General features: G+C 45.4%; 1 protein-coding gene across 2 annotated transcripts in view; it reads left to right on the top strand.

The window, feature by feature from the left end:
• Positions 1-17599, top strand: part of LOC139056006 (E3 ubiquitin-protein ligase TRIM37-like) — a 62486-nt gene that overhangs the window by 34887 nt on the left and 10000 nt on the right. Inside the window, exons 10-16 of one of the 2 annotated variants that reach the window (XM_070533769.1) lie at positions 1359-1493; positions 2664-2724; positions 3617-3844; positions 8632-8735; positions 9718-9818; positions 13597-13907; positions 14879-15034. In XM_070533769.1, the coding sequence (XP_070389870.1) occupies positions 1359-1493; positions 2664-2724; positions 3617-3844; positions 8632-8735; positions 9718-9818; positions 13597-13907; positions 14879-15034 (1096 nt within the window). The remainder of the gene's footprint in view (positions 1-1358; positions 1494-2663; positions 2725-3616; positions 3845-8631; positions 8736-9717; positions 9819-13596; positions 13908-14878; positions 15035-17599) is intronic. The other variant, XM_070533770.1, reaches the window with a different exon arrangement.

Below are 17599 nucleotides of genomic sequence, written 5' to 3'. Positions count from 1 at the left end.
TTGCAAGACTAAGACAAAATGGCGGCTGTTTTCATCGTTTGAATGCTTGTGGTCCTTGGAGGCAGTCATCACTCGCCATCTTGGTCACACGCTCAAACTGGCCAATACTAGCGTGCATCGCGAATTTCTTTTACTGTTTTTTTTATGACTGCAGCATTTGCAATGTTGCCGACGATGCATAAAGAAAGCTAGAAACGTGAGCTTTCGAATGATTCCAAAATGGCACTGGCAGAGCGCGTAGTTGTTGAGTTATGCACGGTGAAAATCGGGCACAATTCCCAATTTTAAGGGCAACGCTTGCAGATTCGCATTTTAGGTCATGATAACGGAAGAACTACTCAGTATTTTGCAACCAAATTTCGGAGATAGGTGCGGAAACGAGTCAGGAACACAGAAATTAAAAATTGATAATACGAAGTTTGGGCCGATTTTCGGCCCCAAAGACCCGGGTCCCCCCTTAGGTCTACTTTATTTACCGTTTTGAAGCAAGATATTTGGATGCACCTGGGCATGTTGCCAATTATTCTTTTGATAAGATGAACAAATATTCATGGTCCCTTCGAGTTTGTTTTAAAGGGGGTCTATTGTAGTTTCACATTCGTGAGATTTCACGTGAATTGGCTCTGAACGCAATGGCTTATGAGTGACAGCATGTCTGGCGTTGTGCCAAGCTTGTTATCTTCATACAACGTTCAGAACACTGTCTATTGTATACCACAATGCGTCTGGTGCCAAGTATCTCCGAAATTGATCACCTGAAAATATCGCCCCTGGATGATGGTGTCAACCGGGATGCAGTTCTTGCTGGTTATCAGATAAAGTGCACCTGCTATTCTTTATACCGTGTCCCACTTAGTCAGGCTTCGCCACACAGCCTTCTCATTTACGACCCTGTCGTGCATGCTGCCCAACATGCACGACAGATAAGACTTAAGCAAGACTGCGAGTCGGCCTAGTTGGAACAAATTCATCTTGAAATTATTGTGCGCAACAAACAGGGACGAAGAATAGAAGAAACACAAGGACGAGCGCTCGTCCTTGTGTTTCTTCTATTCTTCGTCCCTGTTTGTTGCGCACAATAATTTCAAGAAGATAAGACTTCATAGATATTTGTGTGTGTGAAGCAGATTCTTTTTTTTTTTTTGTCTTTCAGCCAACAGTTTTGCCGAACAAAGCACGCAAATTCTCTTTGCAAACATGCCAACTTCCAATTTCATCTTCATGGTTCTCAAACTGAACCCTTGCCGTCCCATGTAGATAAATAAAATTTGCCAACATGGTTGTAGGATTTCGTCGATTGTTCTTACTCACATGTTCATACTGTACCACCAACCAATCTTCCATGTCGACATCATCAGTCCGCCCGTTTTTACCTGGAACTCATGGAAGTGAACAGAAAACTGACTCCGTCACTACCGCCAAGGAGGGCACCACCTCTACCATCTCGGTGTGAAAGGACACGTGACAGCCACTGCGGAGCTCCATTACATCGAGTTGGTACCTGAGACCTCTGTCAAAGTGAAAAGTAGGCGAAGATAAGGGAAAATGAATTAACAAAATATATATAGGGAGAAGCTGCAGCGAAGCTGCCAGACCATCAACAGTGCAAGCGCTTTTTCAATCGTCCTCTTCGTCTTGCTGGGCACCTTCTTCAATGCACAGAAATGACTTGTAATAATAATAATAATAATAATAGTAATAATTGATGGGATCTTATTTCCCGAAGCTACAGCTTGGCCATGAGGGAGGCTGTAGCGAAGGGCTATAGATTAGCTTTGGCCACCTGAGGTTAGTCTGGAGTCTTCTACTGTGCTTTGTTGCTTCGGATGTGTAAACCCATCGCTCAATCACTCACTCAATTGTTGCAATTGATCACTGAACTTGAAATGTCATATGGCTTCAAGAAGGTTAACGTAACAATCGACAGGGTCGTTAGTAACCAGAAAGAGACAGCAGCGTTTGCATGCTGTTGGAAATGCTGTTTTCTCTAGTACATTGTAGTGAAACTTTGCAGCATGCCTGCCACCTCCTGAATTTTCTGTAAGCTTCATGAATTTGGACTCGTTTTACAATTTTTATGATGGTTGCATCAAGTTTCATGAGGAATAAATTCTGTTCGCAAAGAGCTTTGGTTTCTGAACGTTCTGTTGGAAGGCTGGTGGTGCAAGGACGCCAGAGGGTTACTTGCTTCGAGCAAATTTATGGAGACGTTCCTGAAGCAGGTGAAATTGGCAACAGTAAATTTGTGTAAGTGTAACTGCTATCCAGAAACAATGTTTTGTTTGTCAGTGTCTGCTGTTCCAGGTACGCTGCGACTTCTTTGCTCCTTCTAAAGCTAAATCATGATTAGCAAAGCGCATATGTATCTTGCAAAAGCTATCTCACAAATTGCTTCTGTCTGCTTGATTTTTACTACTCGTAAGGTTCACATGTTGGCAGGTATGCTGTAGTCACATCAAGGAGTGTAGTTCAGATGGCATGTCTGCTCCACTGTCAAATTGAGGATGAGTGCTGCACTCCTTGAATAAGCTAAACATTTGCTGCCACGTCACTGTCCTTATTTTTTCTTTTCTTAACCTTAACAGCTCATCCTTTTAACGTTGTTGTGAAATAAATGTGAAGTTTGCAATTTTTCTGAAACATTCTTTTTTGCCTTTCTTTAGAGGCTGGCTGCTGAAATGGCAAAGAACGAGGCAAGCTCCTACACTTCGGAGAATGCCGCTGGTGAGCTATTTACGTACTTATTTGAAGCAGGACCCATTGCTTCTGGTACAAAAATTAAAGGTTATTGCAGTGGAGAAAGAAAAAGGTCATTGTGTGCTTTAGCCAGGTTTGGTACTACAGTTTTCCAGGTTACAGTTTTCTCATTGGCAGTAAAAACAGTTGCATGTTTCCAGGAGGTGATGTCATAGCTGTTGGTGTAATGCTAAGAACAGTAGCAGTAAACAGAAAAATGCTCTTTATGTAAGGGGGAGGTCGGGGGTTCATGATCAGGGACAGCTGTTTGTCACGAACACCATGGCTGCCTCGCTCTAGGTGGCTCCTCAATTTAAACAGTTCTGCAGCAAGAGGGAAACCATCGGCAGTCATCATTCCCGGAGGTTACTCGTGGCCGAGTATCGAGCGAACATAGTACCAGGGCAGCCTCTCTAACAATATTTAGCACAACTAGCACTAAAAATCTTGGCATCTATGTCCTTCAGTGAACCTGAAACTGTGCTTAGGCACTGGTACAGCGATGTTGTTGCTTGTAGACAATGTTTCTAGTGCTACTTGCAGAAATCTTGCAAAGGTCAATGCATCCCCGGAACTGATCATTTAAGAAGCAGCACCCCTGCTTAGCTTTGGTGACCCCTCAAGAACTGTTCTGTTCAGAATGACACAACTGATGGCAGTGGTATTTGTAAGATTAGAATGCAAGCCTCTAGCAGGGCACTGTTATGTCATTTCCAAGCGAAAATTCTGCAATGACTGCATCCTCATTAAGCTGTTTTAATGGAATTTCTAAGGTGTGGTTTATGGGCAAAAAAAAAAAGGGATAAATGGATGTGTTTATGGCAGCTTTTGCATTGTCGGGATGTTCGTTGCATCCTTCGTCATCTTTTCCCGTAACCAGAACAACCGGGCAGCACAGCTGAGTGTGCCGGTCCAAGTCGGACCGCAGAGCCAGATTCACCCCAGTCGGACCTCCCCCCTGCGAGCCCCCAGCGACAGCAGGGCATCTCCCTTGGTGCCACTGCTGCTAGTAATAGCAGTGGCAGCCTGGAGCAGCAGATTGCAGCCAACCTGGCTGCATCAGTGGACACACTTACTGCGGAACTTTTGCGCTCTGGTCCACAGAAAGGTTAGTTCGGGTACTTGGTGCAGCATTGTTAAACAGGCGTTGCACTTTAGAAGAGTTAACTGCTGGGCTAGTTGGTGATCTTGCATACTGAAAAGATTTTGCGCCAAAAAACACAACACACACAAGAAAGACGACAACACCACGGGCGCTACTTCAACTGTTTAATGAGGGTGAAAGCACTCGACATATATGTCGACATATATGTTGTGTTTTTTGGCGCAAAATCTTTTCAGTAGGCGTTGCACTCTTTTTGTTTTTTAGAAATTCATTGACATAGGTCATCATCATGATCATCAAGCTATTTATGTCCACTTCATGATGAAGGCGTCTCCCAGCAATCTCCAATTATCACTTCCTTGTGCCGGCTTACCCCATTCTGTGGCTACAAATTAACTAATTTAATTACACCACTGAATTCTCTTGCCATCCTCGACTGCGCCTCCCTTCTCCTGGCACCCGTTCTGTTATTCTAATAGAGCACTGGTTATCTGCCCTATGCATTACATATCCTGCCCAGCTCCATTTTTCCCTCTTAATCTCTGCTAGAATATTGGCTACCCTCATTTGCTCTCTAATCCCCACTGCTGTCTTCCCATCTCTTAATGTTATGCGTATTATTTTGTGTTTCAGCTCGTTGTGCACTCCTTAACTTCTTCTCAGGCTTCTTGGATAACCTCCAGCTTTCTATCCCATGTGCTGATACCCATGGAATGCAGTGACATACACTTTTATTTCCAAGGATAGTGGTGAGCTGCCGCTCATCATTTGGCATATGGGGGCACCTGCTATATTCTCTCCAACCCATTTTTAAGTGAAGCTTGTATTGCCTCACTCGCGTCGGCGTCACTGTTGGTGTCCCCATGTGAAAAAACCCGAGCCGTGCAAAAATAAATATTGCTTGTCAGGCTGCGGATTCAAACCACTGACCTCCGGGTTGTGAGACCACCAGGTTAACCGATTCAGCTGCTGTTGGTTTATCATATGAGCCCTTTAAAGCGGGGTTTTATCGGCATGAAGAAGTAGACGCAGCGCACGGCGTGAGCCAATCACAGGCGTCCCCTCTCTTTGGAAGAGGGAAAGGATGTGATCACGGTCCCACCGTTTCTCACCAGTTCAGGCACGGCAGTCAAATGGGGAGGCCGTGTCTGGTTCGTTCTGCCGAGGAGCAGCCTGCATTGAAGAAACGGCAGTGGGAACGGGCTGTGCGGGAATGGGCTGCGCGTCGTGTGTTCAGCCGAAGAACAGGCACCATTTGATGAACCTCGCCGGGTACTCACTCGAGAAACGGCTCATCGTTGACTTGCTGACCTCGCCGTAAAAGAGCGCAAAGCCGAGGTGTTACGACATTGAAGAGCCATGGATCTGGAGCTTCGCTTGCACCCCTCTTCACACTAGTGGCAGGGTGGTCAATTTTTTATTTTGTAGATTTCCTTCCCTTGATCAGGATCCCTTGTGAGTAGTTGTCCTAGAGAAACATACTCTTGCACAGATTCTAGAAGTTGACTTTCAATAATGAATCCTCATTTTCTTACAAATGTGCTCAAGACAAGAATAAAGCTAACACCTTTTTTTGCATAAAGCTGCAACTGAATAAACTTGCGATAGAATGTTCAGGTCTCTGTTGCACACGGTCCCAGTGACATATGCGCTTTTGCTCATTCAATCGCCACTCCAGGTGTGTGTTGACAATGCTGTGCTAGCAACGCACAGATACTATGGGCCTAAGTGTTATCCTAGGCCTTTTCAAGCACATCACTACAGTGAAACCTCGTTAAACCGTAGTCGGCCGGAGCTCGGAAAAAGTACGTACTAAACGGTAGTACTGTTTAAGCGAAATAGCATGAGATCGCCCACTTACCTGTCGAAAACGGAACTCAGAGAGAGTACGATGAAAGGGGAAAAAAACATGCAGTATTTATTCACTTCGCGGGACGTAAGTGTTATTTTCGTTTGATGTCGCGGCGGCCTAGCACGACGACAGCGGCTTCAAACTTGCTGAAGCTGCGTGCCAGCTTCTCAGCCAGCCCCCCTCCTCTCGGCAAACACTCACACGGCAGATTCCTCGTTGGCGTTACGTATTCTCCGTGCACGCGCGCAGTAGTGCTGCATAAGTCCCGGGGCGCCTTTTTCATTGCCGGGTGCCGGAGTTCGGAAAACTTTTCGTTTGGAATAGTTACGTTATCGCGCCCCTGTTCTCCTTGCGACGATCGCATTCATGAGGCTGACGTAACGCGCAGCTTCTGCCACTGTCGGGCCTGAATAGCCCGTGCCGTCGCTTTCCGCGTCGTCCTCATCACTGTCGCTAGTTTACACTTCGGCAACAACAGCGGCAACGATCGCGAAAAGTCGAACCTCGTAGCCGACATCTCTTCGCGGTCGCAGCAGCGCTGCCGAGCAACTTCGCATTCCAAATGCCACACACTGTAGTCAACAGCAGATCCATGTCGCGGGCCAGCGCCGACTTCTTCATGTCACGTTCGGTAGCACGGACGATGTCTAATTTTTCTTCTATGCTGAGCACCCGGCGTCTTTTTTATCCTAGCTTCGGCATGACTCGAGTCCACGCTTGCACGACGCCGCAACGCTCTCTGGCACGGCGTCCATGCGGCGTCGGAATGATGTTGATGTTGATGCGGCTTCACGTGCAAACGCACAGGGCGCTTGGAGGCCGTTGTACCGATCTCCGAGGCTTGTTGTTCTGCCGGGCCGCTCGATGGAGACGACGCACCGCCGTGTTTGCGCGACGAAAAGTGGAAATGCTACGTTTTAACCGATGCGTAAGCAATAAGCTGGTACGGTTTATGCGGATACAAAATACATTATGTTCAATGGCCGCTGAGTCGGGGAATTGACTTTACTACTTTTAAACCGAAACTACTGTTTAAGCGGGTACGGTTTAACGAGGTTTTACTGTATATCTAATGTGGCTCCTTTGCTATAACTGATCTCTTTTCAAGTGTGGCTGTCATTATATAGAGTATGTCGTTACCTAGAAACTGTGATGTTTTCAGAGACTTCTATTGTTTCTGAAATGAGTGCAGTCGAACCTTTATATAATGAACCCAGTGATGGATCAGACCTAACAAAGTTAATTTAAAATGTTTCTCGCCAATATCGGCATGTAAGGAATATATACCTATGATGAAGAATTGAATAACAAAGGTGTTTCTGTGTCAGATGCAACTTTGTTGTAACACGGTTTGACTGTGCTTGTACATCGTCTTCGACATCTGACACAGGCTTCTTCATACTGCACTGGCTTCATTCTTTGCATCTCTCTTTTGTTATCGGTGCTGTAGTCTCACAACTGATGCACAAAAACATTGCAAAATTCCCTCGCACAAGCCTTACTGTAATACGCAAATTTCCCTGCAGCCAGGCTTAAAGTGAAGTGCTGTGTAGTGCAGGTCATACCTTGGAACAAAAGTCTAACTGCCTGGGCTTTGGAAGTCTACACCTGCCTTCGCTTAATGCTGGTTTTATACTCTGGTTGCAGTGAAAGTCGGCGTTCTCGCGCCTATCAGGTTCCAAAAGGTCACAGTGTGGTATCAGTTTGTGCATCAACGAAGACGTGCAGGGGGACTCAAAAAGCGTGCACTTTTGGCACATGCAGCACACTGTAGCAGCAGGCATGAGTATCCATAACCAGCCCTTATGTGTCTTGGTGGTTGCTCTGAGAATTAGTGCTTTTACTCGCCCTAACAGAATTTATTTTTATAAAAAACCACATGCCACACATTATTACGGCAAAAATTGCTTCTCTTGAGTGCTTCCCGTGCTTTTAGATCACGAACTATCCTTTGCATCATGCCCCTGTAGATTTTTTTTAATACACAAGTGCACATGCTCAAGGCAACAATTACTCCGAGTTTCTGCTATTTGATTGTTTATCATTATGCTTTAAGACATATTCATGGCTTTCCAGCACTGAAGAAACCCTGTCTAGCTGCCATTTTCTTACCGTATTTACTCGAATCTAGGCCGGCCCCTATTCTAAGCCGACCGCCGAATGTCCAAAGCTAGAAAAAATAAAAAAAGAAGTTTACCTTGAGTGTAGGCTGAACAAAAAAGTGGGGTAGCGTTCACAAAATGAAAACAGAATTTATTTAATATGAACATGCCGAGCTCACGCCACGTCGTCATCGCTGCTAGGCTCGTCGCTATAGCCCAGACAGCATGCCCATGCATGCGCAGACATTGTGGCACGGCTCGTACGCATCGAAACGCGGCGCACAATGTTGGTGCACAGCTCCTGTCTGTTATCGCGTGCTTATCTTCCTTATCACTGTCATCTCATTGCGGCACACGCAGAAGCGTTTGACGATGCCTCTGCGGCTAGCACAGCTTTTCGTTTGAAAGCCGCACTATAGTGGCATCGCCTGTTTGGTGCCATTACGACAACGCCACGCCATGAAGCGAGCCGATGCGACACAGGTCAAAATGGCGACATCGCTAGTGTACTTTAGTTGGCTACTGGCACAGCTGGTAGCGGCTGCGATACTGACTTTTCTAAACACCACTAGCTATACCCTATATTTATGATTTTCATTTACAAACTGGCGTGTTTATTAAGATCCTCGAATCTAGGCCGACCCTAGAGTTTTGTATATGATTATATGAAAATAAAGCTATTGGCCTAGATTCAAATAAATATGATATGTTCATGACAGAGTGAGTGACTGATGATGCAAAATGATGCCTCAATTATTACAGCACTGCAGCCATTAATAGCTCGCTGCTGATGTTGCAAGATGTAGTCATTGCCACCATTTCCGATCACCTTGCAGATGTGTCCTGCCGTGCCAAATCAGTGTCTACCAGGCATCGGTGGGTATCGCGGGGCCTTGGAGACTCGTGCGATGCTGACTCCTCGGGAACCGAGAGCAGCGAGGTAGGTCTCGTCACGCCCTGCTTTCCTGCATGAGGCAGCTGCTTCATGTATGCACCTTTGCCGCTGATTGTGCCCCAGCGCTTACATCTGTTCGTTGCCCCTGCTCGCATTTAGTCGGGACGGTTTTAGTGAGCAGATGTGACAACGGCAATGCATCTACCTGGACAGATGCATCTCTCTAGTGCTGAGGTTGCAGTGCTGAGCCTTGTTGTAAACTCTGTGCATTGACCTTCTCATCTCGGATGGGGAGAGGTACTAAAATGTTTATTAAATAAAAACAAAGGAAAGGAAAGAACAAGCAACTCTGTGAAATTACCTGCAGGCTGCATAAATTAATACCATTGTCATGATCCTCTTAAGGTATAGCTGTGAGCTTGTCACAGATGGCGTTTTCTTTGGGCAGAGGGTTCCTTGGAAGGATCCACTTGCTGGCAGTAATGATCGAGCTTTGTTGGTTAGCAAGGCAGTTGTGTCACACTGCAAATGGTCCGAGACATGTTTATAACAAGTGGGAAATTGCGGCACGCTGACAGTTGTTGACTGATTCTTTGGACAGGAATGGAGCCGCAGAAATGTCTGAACGCCGTGCTTGCTTATGTAAGGCCTGCACTTCTCTTTTAGTTTTTTACAGGGTTTGGGCCTTGCACAAGGCAGGCTTGCCTCGTGTAAGCCCTCCACATTGAAGAGTACACTGTGCAGAGTCTGAAATTTGGTTGCTGCTATACATTGATTCTATGTAACAGGTGACGGTGCATCAGGCAAGCCTGAATAATCGAGCAGGTCAGAAAGATCAGTCAGTGACTGTATATTGAAAGTCCATTAATGGTGCCAGATACCAGAATAATAATGCCCAGGTGTCCCACCTCACTTTAAGAGCTGAGAAGTTGTATGTCACGAGATTGTGAACAACTGCAAGAGAGGTTTTCTAAAATCTTGGTTCTCTGCCCTCATCCTCACTGACGGTGTGCCCCATTGCTCCCAGTGTGCCAGCGAAGGAGAAGTGGACGGCAGGGTCACCAGACTTCAGGGAGGAGCCAGTGCTGGTTCCACCTTGGATGAAAATGACATTGACGAGGAAACCATGTGAGTGGCTGCTGCATTCTTTGCTGGGACGCCTGCCAGCGTGCTTCAAAGGGGGAGAGAGGCAGATTGGTTAAGGGGTCATGGTGGAGAAAAATTAGTAGAGCTGTATTAATGAATGACACTTCTAAAACATGAGCAAAGCCACTCTTACCGTTGGAATAGGCTTGGTAGGCCAGAAAACATGAAATGAGGCAGATTGGTGATGCTCCCCCGAAGTTTCTGCACCAGCTTACCGGGGCATCATGGATTTTAACAGCCTCTCTTTGGTTCGAGTTAACTCTTTACTGGCAAAGAAAGACTACACTACATTCTAAAAGATCCATGAACTATGCAGCAAATTTGAAAACCTTTTGTATGTAAAAAAAAGTTGAAATATGAGAAAATAGTTTGAAATCCATGTCATCACACTGACATACCAGTGATAAGGATTTGGGATGAAGTTGGAGAGGTGGCGAGTCCGGCCTCCATTTTTTTAGTATAGCTTGAAGCAGCGTGAAGAGGACGAGGACAGAAATAAAAAAACAAACACAACAGGATAAGCGCTGAACTGCCAATTGCAAAATTTATTGAAGGAACAACCAGCTTTATAACATGTCCAAGAAATGCCATGAAGTACCAAAAGGTTGAAGGGCATACGTACTGCCTAAAAGTGCAGGTGTTTATCTAGAAATTTTATCTCAAGTTTTGTTAACATCTGTACTTGTAGGCAGTACCCATGCCCTTTACCCTTTTTTACCCTTCAAACTTTATTTTTATTTCTGGCAATCAATGTCTTACTGCAAAACACCTTTCGTGGTTTGAAATAACCAACTGTGTTTCGAGCTTCCGGGCACTGAGCTAATGTGCATACTAATGCATACATGTCCACATACAAACATAGTCGTAGCTAGTGTCCCAATTCATGCCCCAGTGACTGCTCTCTCTGGGTAATGGAAGCTGATCTCGAAGGCCATGCTTTTGCAAACTGCATCCACCAAAACCAGTTACGGAGCTAAAGATGCATCAAACACGATATTTTGGATATCACCTATTGGAAGTATTATTACTGTAAAACCTTGTTAGTCTGAATTCAGATTCTGAAATAACACCAGGACCAGAAGGTGGGTCAAAATTATTTTTATTTTTCAAATTAACGTGGGCCAGAGTAATGAGATTTTGCTGTAACATTGATTTCATTGCACATTGAAGTACAATATACTCACCGCACTGCCGACCACGGCAGCATGATACCCACAAAATTCAGCTTGTGCACAGACGTTTTCCTGGACGCAGAAATACCTTGCAATTTGCTGAGCTGCATCCACCTGTCTAGTTACCTGTCCCTTGTTGACGCTGACATCCATACTTGCGTGCATTGACAGGGAAGCACTATCCTATGGTGCAGTTAGATTCTAGGAACATTATTTCGTGACCACACAACAGCAAGAATTAGTATGAGGCCTATGCTGGACTACTTGCACAGCACTAGACTGGACTTACAGCTTCCAGAAAACAACTGTGCTACGTATATTTACGCATGCATTTCTCCTTCATGTCATCATCATCAACTTCCGTCATTCTGCATATCCACTTATGTCATCATAATTTGGTGCCCTCGTTCATGAACTTCAGCACTCGGCCGCAGGGCAGCATTCCGATGTGCGCAGAATGCAAAAATATTAGGGATGTGCGAATACCAAATAGTAGATTTTGAATCAAATATCGAATTGAATCAAGAAAGGAAGACGAATATCGAATCTAATATCAAATACAGTCGAACCCACTTATAAAAATATTCAAGTGCCACGAAAATTCCATTGTTATAACCGATAATTGTTATAACCGGATTGCATCAAAAAGTCAAAATAGGGGGATGGCAGAGCTGATGTGAGAAAATGGTGGGGAGGCCAGTGCCCCTCCTCACCACCTTCCTCCGCATCGTCGCTGATTGTGTTCACTCGTTTAACTGTTTCCTAGGCGTTCCAATCGCGTGTAACAAGCCGGGGCTGCCGGCGTTAAAGAATGACACTGCTATAACAACTGCAAAGAGGTGTCACGGGTGGCAAGCAATATGCGAGCTCCGCCGAGGCATTACTTTGGTGGTGCCAAAAGAGGCCTTTTAAACATTGCGAAAAGGCTGCCGTGGCAACCCGTCAGCTTGAGAAATCCAGAAGAAACGCTGAGGAGACATTGCCACAAGCATCTTGCCACATACTTCTCACTGGCTTGCACGACAAAAGCCTATGTCCGTCAGCCATGCAAGCTATACGCGAAACCTGCCGACATCTTTCTCCAAGGCATCCAAACACTACACATAGTGCAGCGGAAGGTTCCTTGCGAAAATGAAGCCCCGGAGGGGGACTGAATCATGCTGGACCTCCTGTGAGGACAACGTAGAGGCAGCCTGCCCTACCGCATCATCACCATCATCGCATCATCGCCACTCGCCTGCGTCTCCCCTTCGTCTCGTTTGAGCGCATTGGGGCCATGCGGGGACCGGTGCGAGGATGCCCCAGTACCCTTGCGTTTAATAAGTTTTTTTGCTCTCTCCCCTTCCAGCTTCCACCATGCTTCACTTGAACCCTCGTGTTTAAGCGACGCGGCTCCTCTTTCCGCTCACAGTGCGATTCCTGGGTGCAGTGTCCGATGCGGGGGGATGCCTCTGACATGATCGCTGCGCCGTAGCGTGTCTGGTGGGAAAGCGTCCCCTGCGATGTGTGCCGAGCTGCTGGCGAGAAGTCATGCATCTGTGTGGTGCTCCCAAGCGATATAAAGGGTGATCCCATCGAGGCATCAGCCCTATGATCGCGTCCGCCTTCATGGCGCGTCGCGGCCCGGCTGTCCGTGCCGATCACGACGTTTGGCTCGCGTAGATCGCTTCTCCCTCTGAGACACTGAGTTCTTTGGTTCCTTCCACTTGCTCAGGCGCACGTTTCGTCTTTGCGTGACTCAAGAGCATGTCGAGCGAATGAGTGGGCGGTGCGAACGGGGTGCGATAACGCTATCGCGTTCGACTGTTGAAGGCGAAGCTTAAGCGTCCTCCAATTTTTTTCTTTTTTCTTTTCAAGGATTCCGCATTTCACTACCTTTCGGCTCAGACACCCAGCAGCCAGACTTCATCGTTATAACCAATAATGCGGCATCGGGGCATTGTAGTAAGTGGGTTATTTCACCATGGAAAACATGCAAAAGTCGACGGTGCAGCAGCTTCTGATTGTTATAACCGATATATTGTTAAAACCAGTATCGTTATGAGTGGGTTCGACTGTATCAGAAAATTTAACGAAAACGTGTGCTTTCAAATCTTGTGCAAAAAAAAAAAACAGTGCTGCACATGCTCAGGAGGCTAATCACATTACTTAACAAGAACCTTGCTAGCTATCAATGATTTAGCTACCTATGAATCTTGTAATATGTTTTACTCTTATTAAAGGGAAGACCAAGTTAATATGCCAGCACTGATAACTCAGTTCGTATAGGAAGGTCGTCTGTCAAATAGAAGCAGGTGCTTTCTTTCCCCGTGAATTTGAAATAGCGAACTTGTCCTATATACCAATGATTTTTTCAGTTTAGTAGTGGGCCATACTGTACATGCCTAATGGGAATCTTCTATTGCCTAGAAAGTATTGCATTGCAGTTTTCTTCCATAAAACGGGACGGTTTTTCCATCTTTATGGCAGGTGGTTTCTGTGGTTTATCGTGTGCTCGTTAAGGCCAGTCTGTGCTACAGATAAAATGCACAGCATAGGCTGACCTTTCTGTCTTTTCTATAAAAAAAACTCTCCCGCGCTCTTCTTAGGTCTGGTGACCGGGATGTGGAACATCAGCACGGCTCCCACCACAGCGCCAGTGGTGGAGCCAGCGGTGCCAGTGGCGGCTGCTGCCACTGGTGGAATCTGGGCGCCACGGGCAGCAGTGGGTCCACAGCCGGAGCCACGGCCGACCCCAGCCGGGAGGGCTGCTCCTCGGTGGCTGCCGCATCCCGTGAGGAAGATGACGAGTCGGTGCTGCTGCGCCTGCTCGAGCTGCAGGATCGTCGGGGTGTGGCGGCAGCGGCGACACCACTGCACCAGTGTCGTTCGGGCTGGAGCCGCAAGGGAGCCTCTAAGGGTGAGCGGGTGCTTTTGGAAAAAATTGAAGACGACGGGTGGGGGGGGGGGGGAGGTAGGGGTAGGGGTAGGGGGGGTAGAATTGAAGGGTCTGGTGTTTAGTCTCGTAACCGTCACGTAGAGCTTGCAAATACTGAAACCAAAGGGAGCACTCTATGGGTATGCCGAGAATGGGCGTTTTCGACAAGAGAGAGCATCTTTTTTCGACGCATCCTCTGTTTTTTCTTTATCGCTGCTAATGCTGCAGCAATTGGAGCAGGGCATGTGCTTGCTGAACAATCAAGTTTGAATGATCTAGTGTGGGTTAATTTCGGGTTAGACGTAATGAAAGTGGTGGCCCGCAGAAATGTATGTCGGCTGGGACCTTCGGCTGGGATTGAAATAACCAAGAAGTCTAGTTAACCTGAGTCGAAAAAATGAAAGTGCACTGGACGTGCATATGTGAGTGTGCATGTGGAAGGCAGGCATTATTGGCTTCAACAATAGCCCTGCAAAAGAAGAGGCATTGCCCTTGGCTTCAATAAGGGAGAACACAGGAGGCCAAAAAATGGATGGAGTACCTATTCCAAGTTGCGATCAGAAATAAATTTCCATGAATGACGTAGGGTAAGTGATGTGGAAAGGCAAAATTGTTTGTTAAAATGAGAAAAAACAACAGTATGAATAAACAATCATTAATTGAAAAGCACAGTAGAAAAAGAGAAAAGAGATCTAAATTCAGTAGGGCAGTCAGTCAGACTCAATAAGGGATTCCAGGGTGGCTGAGCAAACGTCCCTGTGGCTGAATCGCAGAGTCGAGACCCTATACGAAAGCATAACAATCTCGGCTAAGTTCAGGCAATGTCTTTTAAGACGTAGTTCCAAGATCCTTTTTCTTGACACCGATGGCATGGAAATGAAATAAGAATGAGAAAGAAGCGCAACTCGCACTCGGCAGACAGGATGCTTCAGTGGCTGTGTGTGTATGCGCAGGCAAGCGGCGGTCTCGAGAGGGCTGCCGGCACTTGCTGCTGTTGTCACTTCTGTCCAAGAGCGGCCACAGCCGGTCGGCCTCCGAGCCGGGGCCTTCGTCGTGCGACAACCAGGTGGCTGCACCACTGGTGGAGGACAGCCCCCCTGAGAAGTCGGGTGAGCTCCAATAGTGACCTGTGGCACTCTCTTGATCGGGTGGTGTTGCACCGTATCTCGTGTACTAAAGCTCGCTGCTTCTGTTGCGTTATACAAGATTTTGTGCTATACTGCAGACGAATGTACGCACTGTTCTGTGTAAAGCTGCCACACTTCAAAAAGTTTAAATTGTAATTCACATTAGGAGAACATTTTGTGCCATTCCCCATCTTTGTTGAGGACAGCATGTTGTGATCAGCTTTTCCAGCAGCCAGTTAAGGTGTGAGGTCGGAGTTTTGTGGAATAATTTTTGGTGCATCTTTATGTGGCATATTTAAAGCAGCCGGCCCACAGTGAACTTGGGATTCAGTCCTGATGTGGGGTGGGATTTTTCCTTTACACTCTGAGGCTTATATTTGTTACGTTCATAATTCTTTCCTTAATTTCAAGTCGGAGAATAACTCAAACAGCCATTGCTGTTAATGTGACTCGCTGTAACCAGCAGAAGTCATTTGTATTAATCCAAATGCAAATTTACCCATGCTGTTGATTAAAAAAATAAAGGTTTTTCACAAATTATTAATGGCCGCAAAATAAACGGTGAATGATAAAGAAACCTTAGATTAAGGCGGCATTCACCGCAGCCACTGACAGTGGTCGTGTGACCAGGTCAGTCGCAAATGGTTGCCTTAGTCAAAAACCAACCAATTTCATGAAACTGCTCACTAACCAATCTTTCAGCTGCACGACGGGAATTACAAAGCTGCTGAACCAATCAGTGACGCAGGAGTAGGACATCGGAATATGCTGCTGACATTTCTACATGTCTGTGGTTGTGTGAGCATATGTGAACGGTAGCGGTCATGAGCCGTTTTGGTGCGGTGACGGTCAGGACGCACTTGGCTATGTGAACATCAACCGCCATGTGTAGTTCCTCAGTTACCATTTGCGGTCAGTTGCACGACCTCGGTCAGTCGCTAATGTGAATGCCGCCTAAAGGTGACTTGAGAGACTCTTAGATTAAAACAAATGTTGCAAGTTTCTTTGGAAAGCATTAGCCAAAGTTCACTTAACAATATAGAAAGGCCTGAATTTTTCACCAACATGTCACCTGTAAATATCGTCAGCTTTACAAGCAAACTTTTTTTACTTTTGTTGCTTTTTTCACCCTCCTCTGGAATCCCTAATCCCTTTCTGCTCATTATGTCAACAGTCATATAAATGCTGGCAAAAATGTCTGCTTTCCAATAAAGACCTTTCGTCTGTTTTTCTTGAAGGGTGTGTTCATATAAGGACAGACTCAGGGGGATCCTGACTATGTTTTAGTTTATATGAGGCAGGAAAATCTCTCTGTAGAAACGAATCAACCTTCCTTTTGCAAGACATTGCACAGATTTCTTGACAAAAATTTTTATTTCACGCGAGGTGGAAAAGAGTTTTAACAACTTGCAGATTTTACAAATTCGAAGGCCTGTCACTCCAAAATTAACTCATTGTAAATAGCCAAAATTTCTTTGGTAAACTTACACCACTAGTACCATTGGCCCACGGGAAGTTAAATTAATGCAACCCATGGTACGTTTTTGTAAAATTGCCAAACATTGGTTTTTGATCAACTGCCTTTGGCTCACCTTGAAATCAGGGCTTTTTGGGTCATTTTAGCTAAAGCGATGAAACTGAAAATTATTTTTGACAATTCTTTAAAAAGGTTTCTTAATTGAAAACTAAAAAAGAAGTATGAAACTAAACCACATATTTATTTCATTCTAAATTTCCAAAATTGCCAAAATTTCAAAATAGCAAAAGTTGGAACATTTTAGGGGCATTTTAAATAATCACCAAGTTTTATGAAATTTTATAGAATACCCGCTCAGGACTGGTAAATCTAGTGCTGCAATAACATGTTGCGTTGTTTTGTTTGAAGCGAGAAAATTAAGCCTACATTAAGATCGGTGTATGATCATCCCAACGATGTGTCTCGTTCTAATGATAAAATAAAAATCACTCATATTGAATTCTGAACCCATTCTTTTTGTTATAGTAAAGAAGAGTGACTCAGATTGTGTCTTTTTTGCCTCTTTTTAGCCATGAAATGAGTTGAGGTTGAGTTTTCAAGGCTCCTGCATCCGTAGTCCTACTACGGTACATTGAAGTAGCGAGCACGTGCGAGCGCGTACAGCCAGTTTTGCAAGACTATAAGGAGAAGCTATTTCTGTCATTAATCTCTAAATACATTTGCTATTTGAAATGTGCCCCTTGTACGTGAACGGTGCACCAGCCTGGTGGGAAAGCGCGATGACTCCGCTGCAGGTGATGAACCAGCAGGGTATGTTCAGATGAGGACACTCGCAATATAGATCCCGAATATTTTTCATTTTCAATTCAATTTTTATGTTAGACAAAAGAAATCTTCATTTTTTTCACACCTGTGGGCCAACAGTACTAATCGTGCAGATTTACCGAAAAAAATATTGGCAGGAGACAATGCGGTAATTTTAGTGACAGGCCCTCAAATTTATAAAATCTGCAAGTTGTTAAAGCACTCTTTTCCACCTTTAGTGAAGTAAGAATCTTTTTCAAAAAATC

Source organism: Dermacentor albipictus, chromosome 2 (assembly GCF_038994185.2).
Source record: "Dermacentor albipictus isolate Rhodes 1998 colony chromosome 2, USDA_Dalb.pri_finalv2, whole genome shotgun sequence".
Lineage (NCBI taxonomy): Eukaryota > Metazoa > Arthropoda > Arachnida > Ixodida > Ixodidae > Dermacentor > Dermacentor albipictus.
The sequence above is the reverse complement of the archived record's forward strand: the minus strand, read 5'-3'. Positions and strand labels throughout refer to the sequence as shown.